General features: G+C 34.0%; 2 protein-coding genes across 2 annotated transcripts; one reads left to right on the plus strand and one right to left on the minus strand.

Moving 5' to 3' along the window:
• Positions 1-4,950: 4,950 nt before the first annotated feature.
• LOC139841368 (uncharacterized) lies at positions 4,951-8,442 on the plus strand. The gene is made up of 2 exons (XM_071831590.1): positions 4,951-7,603; positions 7,848-8,442. Exons 1-2 carry the CDS (start codon positions 4,951-4,953, stop codon positions 8,258-8,260), a joined length of 3,066 nt encoding a protein of 1,021 aa, XP_071687691.1. The 3' UTR covers positions 8,261-8,442.
• Positions 8,443-8,825: 383 nt separating this feature from the next.
• On the minus strand, positions 8,826-15,970 carry LOC139843255 (nuclear transport factor 2-like). The gene is made up of 9 exons (XM_071833324.1): positions 15,724-15,970; positions 15,490-15,624; positions 13,122-13,428; positions 11,831-12,201; positions 10,764-10,956; positions 10,176-10,297; positions 10,022-10,087; positions 9,765-9,846; positions 8,826-9,178 (listed from the first exon to the last, which is right to left on the minus strand). The coding sequence occupies exons 1-9, from the start codon at positions 15,760-15,762 to the stop codon at positions 9,078-9,080; spliced, it is 1,416 nt and encodes a 471-aa protein (XP_071689425.1). The 5' UTR covers positions 15,763-15,970; the 3' UTR covers positions 8,826-9,077.
• Between the last annotated feature and the right edge of the window lie 805 nt (positions 15,971-16,775).

The raw sequence follows: 16,775 nt of genomic DNA on the forward strand, positions 1-16,775 counted from the left end.
AGTCAGCGCATCAGTCCAAGACACCACTAGAGCTCATACACTCAGATGTCTTCGGCCCAGTAAAACAAACATCACTTGGAGGTATGAAGTATATGGTGACATTCATTGATGACTTCTCAAGATATGTGTGAGTTTACTTCATGAAGGAGAAGTCGGAGACTTTTCTGAAGTTCAAAGAGTTCAAGAACAAGGTAGAAAGTGAGCTCAATACTAAGATCTGGTGCTTACGCACAGATAATGGAGGAGAATATTTATCAACCGAGTTCAATATCTATCTTGAGAAGCACAAGATCAGAAGGCAATTAACTTGCCCTAATACTCCACAACAGAATGGAGTGGCAGAACGTAAGAATCGTCATCTTGCTGAAACTTGTCGAAGTATGCTTCATGGTAAGAATGTACCCGTCTACTGAATGGTGTACAAAGACAATTTTTTTTTTAAAAAGTGTATTTTGTCTGAAGGCATTAAAAAAAGTGTATTTTGATCAATTTCCGTATAAAGCATAGCCTAGTGGGCTCGGCCATATATTTTAATACCATTTAGAGGTGTGTTTTTCTAGGGCCCGGTCCGGCTCAAGCTTTGCCACATGTATGCTGAAACTTATAAGGTGAGAAAGTTAAAAGTAGACCACTTAAGTTAGATCATCAAGAAACCGTGAACACTATAAACGGCAAGTCAAAGTTGTATACTAATATTTCAGCCCTAATTTAGATTTTGGGTGCGTTTAATTAAACATAATAATCAAGTGTTGTTCATTCAAAATCTGAATAATCTAAAGATTCTGATAAAACTTGATTATAAACTGTATGATCATTATTAAGTTGAACTTTATTAAGATGTAAAATCAATGTATTAAACTTATATATGAATAAATAAAACTAAAAAGCAGTTAACCAAGTAGGCCTTGCCCGGACGATACCTCGATTATTTCTGGCTATTTGGTGGAATTCGGCGCAGGTTTGATCCTCGAAGGGGGTTTATTCCAATGCGATTTTTCCCCGAAAAGTGCCACGGATGTGATTGGGTGGGTAGTACCCTAATGCAATGTGGGGGCTCCGTCAGTGACTCCTTACATGTTGTTCAGAAAAAAAAACTCATCAACATTAAAGTTATAGTTCGAGGAGTTTCGTGGTGAACTATTTGTAATTATGTGTGCGTGTGTGTTTGCAGTTAAAAATAATAAATAAATTAATATAATCGTTTGATAAGTATTCTGGATATTTTAAAGAAAACGGATGTACGAAATAGTTAAGAGAGCATTTCAATTCTAAATTGTTCAACACACATCGTTATATTGTTCAATATGATTTAATAAGATGTTACAAACAAACTCACTGAATATTAAATGAGTAAACATTCGGCGCTAAATTAAGTTAAGATACAATTCATTGAAGGCACGCTTAGTGATCTACCAAATATCGCCAAGGAGATATGCATAAGTGTAAAAAGAGTTCAATATTGCTATAGTATATGTACCAATCTCATGCTTTAATTAAAACTTATATATAGTTAATCTACTCATAGATCTTAATGATGGTTCCTATATTCATATATTTGTATGTATATGTGCAAATATACTGAGTTATGCCTTTAAAAATGTAAGCATGTGGGTCACTAGTGATCACTACTCAAAACCCTTTTATCTCTCTACAATTATGCAAATCTAATCTTGGTGGTTTGATGGGTAGGAACTTAATCCTGTATGTTGTGATACCCATGTGACTACATCTTCTTCTATTAATCGCAATCTCCAATTTTGTTAGTTAAAATATAAATACATCCACTATCTACTTCTATTAGTGTTATGTCAGTTTTTTTTAATTATCTCTAATTACTTAAAACTACCATCTAAAAATCATTCGTATCTTATAATCATTTATCGTGTGACATCAAATTAATATACATTGATCCTAATGATATGATGGTCTTGTATAGTTCTTATATGAAGCTTAATAGTTTAGGACACCATCTTAGCATCCTTATTATTTAGCTTCTTGTATTTAGTGCGGTTTAAGTTTCTTGGGTTTTTTTTTCCCCTTGTTGTACATGTACCTTGAGTTTATTTTTAATAATATTGCTTGCCTTTCTAAAAAAATTGATCCTAATGATATGATAGTCTTGTATAGTTCTTATTATAAACATTGATCTTTAGTGTACTTATATCCACAAATTAATATAAACTCGCCATTCTTGAAAATATTAACAGAAAAATCTCATTCGTTTACATGTTTAAATATAAACCCGGCAGTTACCTAATTTAACCTCCGTCCTTAATGGTTGCTCATATCATAAGAGGTGTAAATAATTAGGATTATTTTTCTTATCATACACATGTATATGTTATGTACACACATGCGTATATACATAACATAATTTTATATAATCATACATATTAAATATATATGATTTGGGTTACACTAACTATAACAATTTCTCTCACTAATAATAGGATGAAGGGAGGTGGTGAAAGATGGCCTTTTCACATGGGCATAACCTTTTGATGCCTCAAAGTGACACTCCACTCTTTTTTATTTTATTAATTAAATACATAATCACATGATAGCATGTGATATTATGCATTTTACATGTATTTTGCATCCATCAAAAATTCATGATATATACCCATCACCCGTAGTTTCTTTATTCTACATCATGCCTTTTTTTTTTTTCAAGAATCCATGCATTCTATGAACAAATGCACATATGTCTTAAATAACTTTAAATTAAATATTTTATTATACAAGATATAAAAATACTTTCACATATACTATTAACATGAAAACATTATATGTATATAGAAAAAGTAAAAATGTGAATATTTATTATAAAATGGTATAACATGTCAATAATATCATAATAAGAAGAAAAAATAGTATAAAAACAAAGCTCGCAAATTGTTGCTGCTTAGCGTCTGTTGAAGAACAAAAAACTTAATCATATTATTTGTTAGTGTAATATATAATTTAAAGAATTAATATTACATCTTAATAAATGTGGGGTTGGTATCAAGTGTTTTTGACTCATAAATCATGAATCTTTGTTCTAACTTAGGATTTAAGCCTAAAGAAGCTTTTAAGAATGTTTTCTTTTTGAATTGAATTAATGTTTTTAAGGATTCAACTTTATTTAAGTACGATTTTATAAGCTTAGATTGTGTTGTACTTTTGTACATCCCTTCACTCATAAGAAACTACAAAGTATACCCACAATTTGCCATCATTTCAAAGCAAAATAAGAAGAATAATACATTTTTGTTTTAGTTAAAAAGCTCATACAATATACATATACATTTTTATTAAGACAATTTCTTTCTCAGCCCTGATCGGGTTTGAACCCCTGAACTCTGTTTGAAAAACCTTGTCAATTATCCTATTCATTTTTTATCATCCGTGTTACATAATAATGGATTAATTATACACATATGTGTCTAACTTAGTGGAGACATATGAAACATGATAAAATCGAAGATGACACATATGTATCCTATTCATTTTATGAACATTTTAATAAAATGGGTTTCGAGTAAAATTTGGACTTATATGATTTTACCACTATGATAACCATCAATCACAAGCTCATCTTGTAATATTATTAACTAGTGTTTAGGTCATTGGGCCTTGGCCCAAATTTTAAATTCTTTATTTTTAACTGGCTACAATGTTTGACCAAGGATTAATAAGACAGTTGGGAAATAGGACGAACCTTATTTCTCGCGGCTATTCAAAATTTCAATGTTTGAATGTTTAATTTGCAAAACGGCATCGATAGCTTTCATTGTTATTAGTAATAATAGAATAGAATATATTAGAGATTAGCGACGAGGAATTTAGAAACGGGTAATTGTTTTTTTATGAAATTTCACTTTTGGTAAAAAAAAAAAAAAAAAAAAAAAAAAAAAAAAAAAGGTTTATGGGTATCTAATGATTTTTTAAATATTTTGCACTCTAAGAGAATCAATGTTGTAAACGACGTCTCTGTTTTGACGCCCGTTACGAAGTTTTGGTGACTATCCTGTCTCGATCTGGTCAACGGTCAAAATTCAGGTCAAATGCCAGAAAGGTCGAGTCAACGCCGGTCAGAAGTCGGTTAAATCGATCAAAATTGACGTAGTTTAAAGTTAATTTTTTGTATTATAATAACAATAATAGCGATTATAGGTATAAACTGGTTAATGGAAATTTTTTTTGGCTTTAAGGTCCCGACCCCGTCTCGACTCTCGACCTTTCTCGTCCGTCTCCACCCGTCTCGTCTGTCTCGAACCCCCTCTCGACCTGTCTCATCCGTCTCAACTCCCGTCTCGACGTTTTAAGGTCTCGACCGTCTCGATTCCGTTCGCGTCTTTTTCAACATTCGGAGAGAATAGACTTGTATGTATTGAATACTTGTATTGTACAAGCATTTAATGCATATTGAGTTTGGCAAATTAAAGATGCAATTATCATCATTCGTTAAAAATATGTGTCATTGTTGTACGTGTTTGAGTTATCTTTAAAATTTATTTGATTAAGCTAGTATAACTATAACACTTTAATTCCTAAAATGCAACTTAATAAACTGTATATTTGGAGTATATAATTTATGTAATGCTAGGATAATAATGATGTATATCTGCAAATAAGTTGACAAATGAAAGTAAGAAGAAAACACATTCTCTCCCATGTTCATGTCGGATGATTATTAAATCCTTCCAAAAATTACCCAGACTGTCCCATTTCCTTCAGTTCATATTTTTTTATTAATAAAATATCAAAATAAAATATATACAAAATTATCAAACTTCCCCATGTTATCTGCTTAACTGCTACTTACATATAATTATATCATCACTTGATCACTTCCATTCATTTTCTCAATCTAGATCCAAAAATGACTGAAACTTGACACAAATTTATCAACACAACAAAAAACATAACACAACACATTCAAGAAACAGAACAGCATTTATCATTATGTCATATAAACATAAATCTCAATCTCAATTGTTCTTATTCTTGTTCTTGTTCTTGTTCTGCTGTTCTTTAGTGTTTGCAAAGGTGGTGGAAGTTAATGATGAAGCTTCGATTATGTTATTGATTAAATCTCATCTTATTGATCCTTTAGATCAACTTAAAGATTGGAAGATCACTGAAGAACACAATTCACATTGTAATTGGACTGGAATTGTGTGTAATTCAATTGGAGAAATCGAAAAACTTGATCTTTCGAAAAGGAATTTAAGTGGGCGAATTTCGGATGAAATTCAAAATCTTCGGAGTCTTACTTCATTAAACTTATGTTGTAATGGGTTCGCTACACCGTTGCCTAGATCATTTTCGAACCTTACGAAGCTTCAAACAGTTGATTTGAGTCAGAATTATTTTGTTGACTCTTTTCCTAAAGGTTTAGGAATGGCGATCGGGCTGACTTTACTTAACGCCTCGAGTAACAACTTTTCAGGTGATATTCCCGAGGATCTTGCGAACAATACGGTGTTAGAGACGTTGGATTTACGAGGTAACTTCTTCGTAGGGTCAATTCCGGTGTCGTTCAGGAGTTTGGGGAAGTTAAAGTTTCTCGGGCTTTCGGGGAATAATCTAACGGGCCCGATACCAAGAGAAATCGGGGAGCTTTCGTCTTTGGAGAGTATTATTCTCGGGTATAACGAGTTTTCGGGTGCTATTCCGGTAGAGTTCGGGAATTTGACGAGTTTGAAGTATCTTGATCTTGCGTATGGGAATCTCGGGGGTTCAATTCCCCAGGAGCTCTGGAATTTAAAAGCGTTGGAAGCAATGTTCTTGTATAAGAACAATCTCGAAGGAAAGATTCCTTCCGAGATTAGGAAGTTGACTTCTTTGACTCAGCTGGATCTCTCGGATAACTTGTTATCCGGCGAGATCCCAGCTGAGATATCAGAATTGAAGAGCTTACAGCTCTTCAATGTGATGTCAAATAAACTCACGGGTTCGGTTCCTTCGGGAATTAGTAAACTGAGTCAACTCAGAGTTCTCGAGTTATGGAACAATTCCTTTTCGGGGTCTCTTCCCGATGACCTCGGGTTAAACTCGCCTCTCGAATGGGTTGATCTATCATCGAATTCTTTCACAGGACGAATCCCCGATAGCATATGTCATCAAGGTAATCTAACGAAACTTATTCTCTTCAATAACAAGTTTTCGGGTCCGATTCCAACCGGACTATCAACATGTAATTCGTTAGTACGCGTTCGTATGCAAAACAACTTCATTTCGGGTGTAATTCCAGTCGGATTCGGTAGTCTTGAAAAACTTCAACGACTCGAACTAGCAAACAACAACCTAACAGGTCAAATCCCGAACGACATTTCCTTATCGACTTCCCTTTCGTTCATCGATTTCTCCCGAAATCAACTCCAATCGTCACTTCCATCTTCAATTCTCTTGATCCCGAACCTTCAAAACTTTCTCGTTTCGGGAAACAATCTGATCGGGAAAATCCCCAATCAATTTCAAGACTGTCCTTCTCTTTCGATCCTCGATCTATCTTCTAACCAATTCACCGGGACCGTTCCCTCTAGTATTGCTTCCTGCCAAAAGTTAGTTTACTTAAACCTCAAAAGTAACCAACTAACCGGCGAAATCCCGGTGCCCATCGCCATGATGGGCACCCTCGCGGTTTTAGATCTTTCCAGCAACTCCTTAACCGGAGAAATCCCCGAAAGCTTCGGGAACTCGCCGGCTCTGGAGTCGTTAAACGTATCCTACAACCGACTTCAAGGCCCGGTTCCCGAAAACGGGATGCTTAGAACGATAAACCCGAGTGATCTAGTCGGAAACAATGGTCTATGCGGTAACGTACTACCTCCGTGCACAGGCAGCACGAGTCACAATTCACGACACAAGCGTTTGCACACGAGACACATGATCACCGGCTGGGTGATCGGTATGTCTGTCGTGTTAGCCGTTTTAATGGCAGCTTTCGCAGGTAAAACGTTGTACTGTAAATGGTATACGAATGGGGGTTGTTTCGAAAAGAGATTCGAGATGGGAAAAGGCGAATGGCCGTGGCGTTTAATGTCATTTCAGAAACTGAATTTCAACAGTAACGATATTCTGAACTGCGTAAAAGAATCAAATGTGATTGGAATGGGAGCTACTGGAGTTGTTTACAAAGCTGAAATCGCGCGAACGAACACTATCGTGGCGGTTAAAAAGCTATGGAGCACTAAAAACGACATCGAATTGGGAAGCAGTGCGGGTGATTTCGTCGGTGAAGTTAACGTGTTGGGGAAACTACGACATCGAAACATTGTTAGATTGTTGGGGTATCTTCATAATAATACGAATGCGATGATTGTTTACGAGTATATGAGTAATGGGAGTTTAGGCGAAGCATTACATGGGCCTGGGAGGTTGTTGGTTGATTGGGTTTTGAGATATAATATTGCTGTTGGTGTCGCTCAAGGGCTGTCGTATTTACATCATGATTGTTACCCGCCAGTGATCCATCGTGATGTGAAGCCGAATAACATTTTGTTAGACGGGAACTTGGAGGCCCGAATCGCGGATTTCGGGCTGGCTCGGATGATGGTCAAGAAAAATGAGACCGTTTCGATGGTTGCTGGATCTTATGGTTACATCGCCCCGGGTAAGTTTGTAAATTGATAGATCTAGTTACTACTTGAACTAGTCGTTACGTTTTAAAAATGTTTGTTTGGGGTAATGTACTTTTTGTCAGTTGTACTGTTAAAACCTGTTATTCAGGTCACCTGGTAACTGGATTTGTACCTGTTGACCCAAATAAAAGTACAACTGCCAAATTTTATATATACCTAAAGTACATTTTGTTTAAATTTTTCGGGTTAACTAAGAATTACTTATTTTGATTGCAGAATACGGATACACGTTAAAGGTCGATGAAAAGAGTGATATATACAGTTACGGGGTGGTTTTAATGGAACTGATAACTGGAAAACATCCGATCGAACCTGAATTTGGTGATTCGGTTGACATAGTAGAATGGGTTCGGAGAAAAATTAGAGATAACAAACCGTTAACGGAAGTAGTAGATCAAAATGTAGGAAACTGCAAACATGTAGAAGAAGAGATGTTGTTAGTACTCAGAATAGCATTAATTTGTACTGCAAAGCTTCCGAAAGATCGACCCTCGATGAGAGATGTTATAAGCATGCTCGAGGAAGCGAGACCGAGAAGAAAAAGTAGCGGGAATAGCAACACAGTCCCCACAAGTAACGATAAAGATAAACCTGTTTTTAGTACGTCGCCTGTAAACGATTTGCTGTAAATGGGTTTGAAGAAACGGAATGGTACTGAGAAGAATTTGTGCAGCTGGAGCGCGATTTTCTGTTAATTATGTGTAGTTATTATGCATATTTTGTAAGTTTTTTTGTTAATTATGTGTAGAAAAGTATGTTGATTCTTACTGAAAATAATGTAATCATACCACCTCATTCTTATAAGTAAATGAGTTCAGATTTTGTTTTAAATGGAAATACATGAATTTAGAAAACTTTAGTTTTATCTCTAATGTGAGGAGTTAAGTTAGATAATTAACCAGGGACAAAGGCAGATCCTAAATTGTTAAAATTGAAAGCCAGATTACTATTGTAATAACAGTAATTCTAATCATATCTAACTCTGCAATTAGGCAAAGGCAAATAGTACAACTGTACAAGACAACTCTTCAGACTTCTAGTTACATTTGAATTTTACTTTATTCTTACTGAAAATAGGTTTGGGGCAAAGTTGCAACTATTTACAGCTATAAGAACAATGTGTTAATAGTAGTGGCTAAATGAAATTTATAGGTTAACTTTATGTTTTAGAGCTTTGTAGTTGTAAGCAAGAAATGGTGAAACCAACATGATCAAAAACATGCATCTCTTACAATGAAAGTTGGAGCAATCAAGAGATGAATACCGCTTGCACGGTATCTATAACCGGATATTAATTCTTTAGCATGCATCATAGATTCACAATACAAACATTTTGTTTATAAACCAAAACCAAAATCATTATCACAAAAAACGCAAAAAAACGAACCCACCAACAACTCGGTCATTTTGTTCTTGTAGCAAGTAAAGAGTAGCATTGTCTCATCTTTAACGAAAGCCATTGCCATTGCCTCTGGCGTAAGAAGCACCACCGTAACGTCCTCCTCTTGGCGCATCACCTCGTCCTCTTCCACCTCCTCTTCCTCCTCCTGCTCAAATTAACCACCAACATGTCAACACTTGCATAATAATATCATTATGTTTAAATGTTTAACAAAAAGAGATCTGATTTTCAAATATATTTAAGCTCGAAAGTGTCAGATATGAAGCAAACAGGACAATATGTAATGAAAATTAATAACTGAATATCTAATATCAAGGTTGTAACGGGGTCGTGACGAATCAAGCATTGACCGACGTTGACTTTTAGTATTAAATGAATCAAACATTACACATAAATAAATACAAAATTTTTTACCTAAGGTCAGGAGTTCGACTCCGTTGAGCTGCAATATTGCACTCAATGTTATCCCTGACCTGAAGTATCCACCCAGGTCGCTTTTCGCTTAGAGTGCAAAGGCAGCGGGGATGGGGGTTTTACCGGACATGCCCTCGGATTGGTCCGGGTTTCCTCTAGGGCAGTAGTTGGGGGCGGGTTATGCAATTATGGGAGATGAACGCGTGGGTGGTTAAGTCCCCACTGGGTGATCCCAAACTGATGTCCAAAAAAAAAAAAAAAAAAAAACTGCAATAGCAGAAAAAATAAATCCGCGTATAACGGAAACGGGTACATACTTCCACCGCGTGTACTACCACTGCTGTTGGCTCTCCTCTCTTCAATGTATACTTGCCTTCCAGCTAACTGAATTGGAGATGCCTATAACACACAAAAAATAAAAAAAAAAATAAAAAAAAACGCACGCTATTAAGCTTGGGGGAATGGGGAATTTAATATAACATAGACGATACCAAAAGAAAAATCATCTGAATCATACTTTCAACAGGCTTTGTAAACTACACATTCTTAAGATACAAGTATATTGAGCACAAACCTCAATTGCTTTCTGAACACCCTTAAAGTCCTCAAACTCGACAAATGCAAAGCAAACACCAGAGTCCTGTAATTATTTAATTTAATTTAATGTTATGCCTTTGATTTAATTTGGCAAAAAAAAAAGGTGATGGGATAAAAGAAAAGACAATAACCTTGCGATTCTTCAAGAATACACCATCTTCCTTGATTTTACCAAAATTCTGGAACTCATCGAAAATTTCAATGCTAGTAACAGTAGTTGGCAAGTTCCTCACATAAACTGACTTTGAATCAACTAAAAAAACAATACAAGTACAAACAATTATTAGTTTTTCGAAAAGCCGCGTAAAAAACAAAGATAAATGTATGTAGTTCTTACATCTTTAGTGGGCCACTGGGCCTTCAAATATACTACCACCGTCCCATATTAATAGTCCAATATTAATAGTCCAGTAATCCTTTTAGTTGTCCCAAATTAATTGTACACTTCCAAAAAAGAAAAAAAAAATAATGATGTAAAGTTCTTTTATACCTCATTTATGCATGTAAACAAAAATGTAGGTAATAAGTAAGAGGCAAAACTGTAAAGTTCACAAAAAAGTACAAAACTGCAAAGTTTACAAAAAGTACTGTGTGATAATGAAATTTCTTAAACTGGACAATTAAATTGGGACTGAGGGAGTAGATCTTTTAAATTGCATATAAAAGTATGAAAGACACAAAACACAAAAGGTTAGATAATGAGAGGTAAGTTTGTTCACCTTCTTCAGTAGCGAATGATTCGTGTGGGACCTGAGTAGTAGTTGTTGATTCGGAGACGTAAGAAGCAGGTGGCGGCGGCTGAGCAACGGGTTCAGGAGTATGATGCCATTCGGTAGCGGCAGGTGTGACATTCTTAGTAACAGGTGGCGGCTGAGCGGGAACCGATGAAGACGTCTTCCCTTTCAATTGTAACTTTTGATATTCAACAAACACAGAAGAATATGAACGTGTTAGAACCAAATGAAGAACATATATAGCAAAACAAAAAATATGTTATACTAGAAGCAAGTATAAAATAGAAGCAGATGATAGACACCGATAAAGCAAAACAATAAATTCTGTTGCCCGACTGAATTATTGAAATACTCGTTATATATTTGCTGATGATTTTTAAAAAATATTAAGATTATGGTTTGGGCAAATGCGACAAAAAGCAATGCAAAATATACTTCATTTCTAGTTCGATTAGTAGACTAAAAAACTGATATTGAAACTACGTAGCTTAGTAAAACCAATTTCAATCACATAGACCAAATTAGAAATAATGTGTAATTTTATTATTAATCAATTTTGTCCTGGTACAAAATTAATCACAGCAACTAAAAAACCATGCACAAAACTATCCCAACGGCTTATATTTAGATACAAAATAGACACAATATGAGGTAGAAATTTCAACACATTTATATTAAGAATGAGTCAACGTTCAAATTATCTTCCATCTCTAATCAGTCACATCATAAAATACACAAATAGCATAGGGGACATTTGGATGGGCTTAGTTTGGGAGTTCATTGCTTATATAGCAAATAAGCTATAAATTTTGAGCTTATTTAGACTTCATCAAATTCTCCACTAAAAAGCTAGGCAAAATTTACTTATCCGAACACTAAAATCTAAGTTTATTGTGTTAAGATAAGCAAATAAGCTATAATAATAAGCCCACCCAAACACCCCTTAGTAATAACATGTTGAACAAGTGTTGTACAGGTAGTACTTTCAATGCATAAAGGACTCCTAAATTATTAAAATTGAAAAAATAGCAATTTTTAAGATTAACACGTACGATAGAAGCATATGTGAACTTCACAGGCTCTGCAATAGGCTCTTCCACAGCGGGAACTGGTTCTTGAGCATATTCTCTTGTGTTTTGATACACGGGCTCTTGAACATATTCATCATTGACTGTGTTTTGATAAATAGGTTCTTGTTCTTGTTCTTGTTCTTGTTCTTGTTCTTGTTCTTGTACATAGTCATTCGTGTTGTGATGTTCTTCTAACGCTGGTTCTTCATCATACTCTTCACTCTCGTATTCTTCTTGCTGCTCCTGTAAATGTTGAGTTTCTTCGAGGGTATTGTAGTAATTAACTTCATTTCCTTCCAAGTGTAACGAATTAATATTTTCCCCTGTTTCAACCTCCAATGCGTCTTCACCGACTACAACGAACATTTCTAATATGAGCCCAAAATTTACTAAAACAAAAAATTATTTTCCCAAAATCCAAATTGATGAGAAAGCATTTGTTGATTTTACATCACACGTGTATTAAGCAAAGCAATCAATGCATACCATGCATATAAAATATAACTAGGTTTACATATGCACATAACAAAAGGTGGCAATTTCATCCCATACATAAAAAATGGGTCGGATTGAGTTTATATTGCATACCCAATGTTCCAAATCAATAAATTTGAATAACTACCTTATAATGAAACGGGTTGGAGATCGTATAATAAGTATTTTTATGCATCGAACTTTCTAAGTAATTGTTTTGCATAGATAATAGGTTGTTAATGAGATAATATAACTACATTACTTCCATATCTAACACGGGGATCGTTATTGTCTGCTTTAGAATGATAATTGGACAAGAGATATTTAAAACTGAAATTCGATATCAATTAGTAATATATAAGATTACATCTAGTCATTTTACTGATATGGAAAGCATTGCTTGCTTTTTTCTTTAATCCCTCATAAAATATTTCTTGGTCTCCACTTCTGCTAATCCACATGTTTCTCTGTACTTGTTTAATTTTGTTTAGTCGTGGGATCTACACGTTTATTACTTGTTGTCATTATCTGTTTTCTTAAGATTTAGATTGACAATTTATGACTTTATGGTTTATATTTTCAAAATCATTATCCATTGCTCACTACGAATCACCTAAAACTCTAACCGTGCTACCCCGCTTCATTGCACGGGTATAAAGATACTACTAATCATGAATAGACATTCAAAAAGCTGTTAACTTTTACAAAAAAAAACCCTACGCCATACAATAATCCCACGCCGTTTAACATAATATGAATCCATATAATGGTAAATAGCATATAACCAAATAAGTCATACCTAGTAACTCAGAAGGAGCAGAACTAATTGGCTGAGAGTCAACTTTGGTCTCGTGGGCCACAGGTGGCGGATGATGATGTGTAGCCTCCTCATTTACAAAGTGAAAGATGTCATTCAACACAAAGTAGCCCTTCTCTTGTGGAGCAAGAAAAAACGTCTGAAGAAACATTCTCCGGCCACTGAAAAGCTTCGATCTGACAACACCCGAAACCACCACAATTATGCCTTGGTTCCACGATTCAAGAGAATTTATTGTCTTGATCTCGATACCACTATATTGTAGTGATTGGATAAGATTGTGTATTTGCTACAAAAAGAAAACAAATACAATATTCTAGATATTAGTATCTCAATGCTAACAAACAACAAGCATGAAAAAATTTTAACCAAAATTTAGAGTAAAACCTTTTTGTTAAACCTAAGTGCAATAGTAAAACAAAAAAACATAAGCGACATGGATTAAGCACATTATTCAATGCAAAAGATTAAAATTAAACTTCAAAGAAGCATCATGAAGCAAAAGAGAAATGAAAAAGAGGCGTACAGAAAAGTGTAAAATCATTAAATACAGTTGGGAGATGTTTGAATGTGTGTTTTTTAATTGATAATTACCCTAGCAAGAATGAAAATAACAAATCATTTGATTATAATGATAAATAACTTATTAAATTTATCAGTGAAGATCATTATTAATTGCAAGCCTTCGCTACAACAACAACAACAACAACAAAACCCAATCCCACATGTGTGGGGTATGGGGGAGGTGAGACGTAGACAATCCTTCCTCTATCCTTGAATAAAGAGAAGTCATTTCTCCACCCCGAGTGACACACTCCAAGAGCTCTCTCTGTTCGACGGGTAAAGAGATTGCTTCCAACGGACCTCCGGCCAAAAAAAAAAAATAAATAAATAAATAAATAAATAATTTTTTTAATAATAATAATAATAATAATAAATAAATAATAATAATAATAATAATAATAATAAAATAAAATGGAAAACACGCCATGAAAATGGTATAATCAAATTTTCATGGGATTTAGATCATGCCTGGGATTCAATTTAGGCTTTAAGCGGCCGTCAAGTCGCCAACAAATCGGCGCTTGCTGTTGCCTTACTTAAAAGAGCCGTAAAAAGAAAAAAAAATAAAAAATTTGATGAGCGGAGCTCAAGGCATATCAAGGAAACCTACACAAAAGAACAAAAAGATATATATGACCACATGCGAACAAACTTAAACATACCTAAGCATCTAAATCTACAAACGTAAAGCATACAAAAAATAGAACATACCTACGTACAAACAAGCACCCATGCATACTTAACATCTACACACATACAAACATACGGGCATAACTACATACGCATACAACCATACATACAAACATAAACAAACATACATACAGCCAAAACATGCTAAAAGTGAACTAGATACACACCTAAGCATACATATCTACATGCAAACACCTACATACATACGTACATATAATCGTACCTAAACATACGTAAAACATATATAAAACGACCATACCTACGTACATACAAGCACACATACATATAGAGACAAAACACATACATACATACGGGCATACCTACCTACACATACATACATACATACATACAACATACAAACATAGACATACATGCAAAAACATACATACAACATACAAATATAGACATACATAATGCGAACATAGATGCACGCATACAAACAACCAGACACCAATACGTACACAAACAACCGTAAATACACAAACAACCAGACATAATTGCAAGCCTTCGCTAGTTTTGCGTAAATTAGATTTTATTGGTCCTAATATTTATAAAATCAAATTAAGCATTGTAAAGGAATGTGAAACTAATTATCTAACACTAATCACTTTGTGACACAATGAACTTGAGCTATCGCAACACATATAAAAAAAGAATATCCTAACTTCCATCAACTCATCATATTAGTATAACGCAAATGATGCATGTACAAATATCTAACAAAATATCATTGTAATACTTTAACAACTCAAGAACTGCAGCTTACACATTGCAACCAGCACATAACATAAACATACAACATGTTCACTACAACTTAAATACTCATAAACAGATTGTCAAACCCTAGCAAACCAAAGCAACTTTACATGATATCAATCAGAACCGTATCAGTTTCTACAAATTACCAAAACACTAAAAATCAAAACTTTATCAACCATCAACACTCGAAACACCTTAAACACACATCCAAACACCACTAAACTAGGAGAGAGAAAAAAAAAGTTAGTATCAGCAAGATTCAATTTTACACTAATTTTGAATCAGCATATATCTTGATGCTACAATTTAAAGAATATTTAGCTGAAAATAGACTCACAAATATAGCAGATGCAGTTTCAGTAGATTCACCATCAACTCTAACAATAGAACTTGAATCAGCATAAAACTGATGAACAAATTCAGGTTGTTGTTGAAGCACATGATAGTATTGCTGAACAAAGTATGAACCAACCTACACAAATTTATAAACAAACAAATTAACAATTTAAATCACTATCAATACTTTCAAATTTTAATTACATATATATGATTAACTTGTAATTTATAATACCTGAGATGCAGTAACAGAAGATGAGTACGAATTCGACATAATTTATAACTAATAATTAATCGGATAAAAGAGACGATGCTATTAAAACCTAAAACCCTAAGGCGTAAGTTAGGTTTTTAGAGTGTAAACATATACTGTAGAAGTGTATATATATTGTTTCGTGTAATTGATAAAATTGATTGATAGAAATCAGGTTTTTGGAGAATGTAATTTGTATTTGGGGATTTAAGTGTACGGAGGATTTTTGAGCACAACTCATTTTTTTTTTTTTTTTTTTACACAACTATCATGTTTTATAGTATTGGATTGTATGATAGTATAAAGCGATTTTGTACATAATAAAAATGAGTTATGAACATATTACTCCTCTTAATTTCGATATATCCCTCCCCTTTTTAAAAGGGGATTGATATATCCGCCTTCTACTATAAACAATGCATTAACAAATTGTACTGTACAATTAAATAATGTATAAGTTTGGTGGATAAAGTAATTTCGATGTTGGAAAAATCATTACCCTTTTTAAAAATGGTCACTCGGTCATAAAAGTTGTCACTAAATTAAAAAAGTATATGTGTCAACATAAATTGTACTCGCTCCCTCTAATCTCACTATAAGTGTTTACATTTAACTTTCAAAGTTTTTTGTTGTTAACTTTGATCGTAATTATCTTTATGTGTGTTATATAATATTTGATAAAATATATATGAATGAATTGGGTTTTTGAACGCGAATTTATTTATATAACTTTTATCAAATAATATATAACACAAATAAAAATATTTATGGTCAAAGTTGATAAATCTAATGACCCGTCCTAATCCATCCGGACGAATACATTACAATTGATTACATCGCGAGGTACTTGACCTCTATATGATACATTTTACAAACATTACATTCGTTTTTGAAAAGACAATCTTTCATTACATCGAAAGTTGACGGCATGCATACCATTTCATAATATATCCAACTATAATTGACTTAATAATAATCTTGATGAACTCAACGACTCGAATGCAACGTCTTTTGAAATATGTCATGAATGACTC

The sequence above is a fragment of the Rutidosis leptorrhynchoides genome, chromosome 4 (assembly GCF_046630445.1).
Source record: "Rutidosis leptorrhynchoides isolate AG116_Rl617_1_P2 chromosome 4, CSIRO_AGI_Rlap_v1, whole genome shotgun sequence".
Taxonomy (NCBI): Eukaryota; Viridiplantae; Streptophyta; class Magnoliopsida; order Asterales; family Asteraceae; genus Rutidosis; species Rutidosis leptorrhynchoides.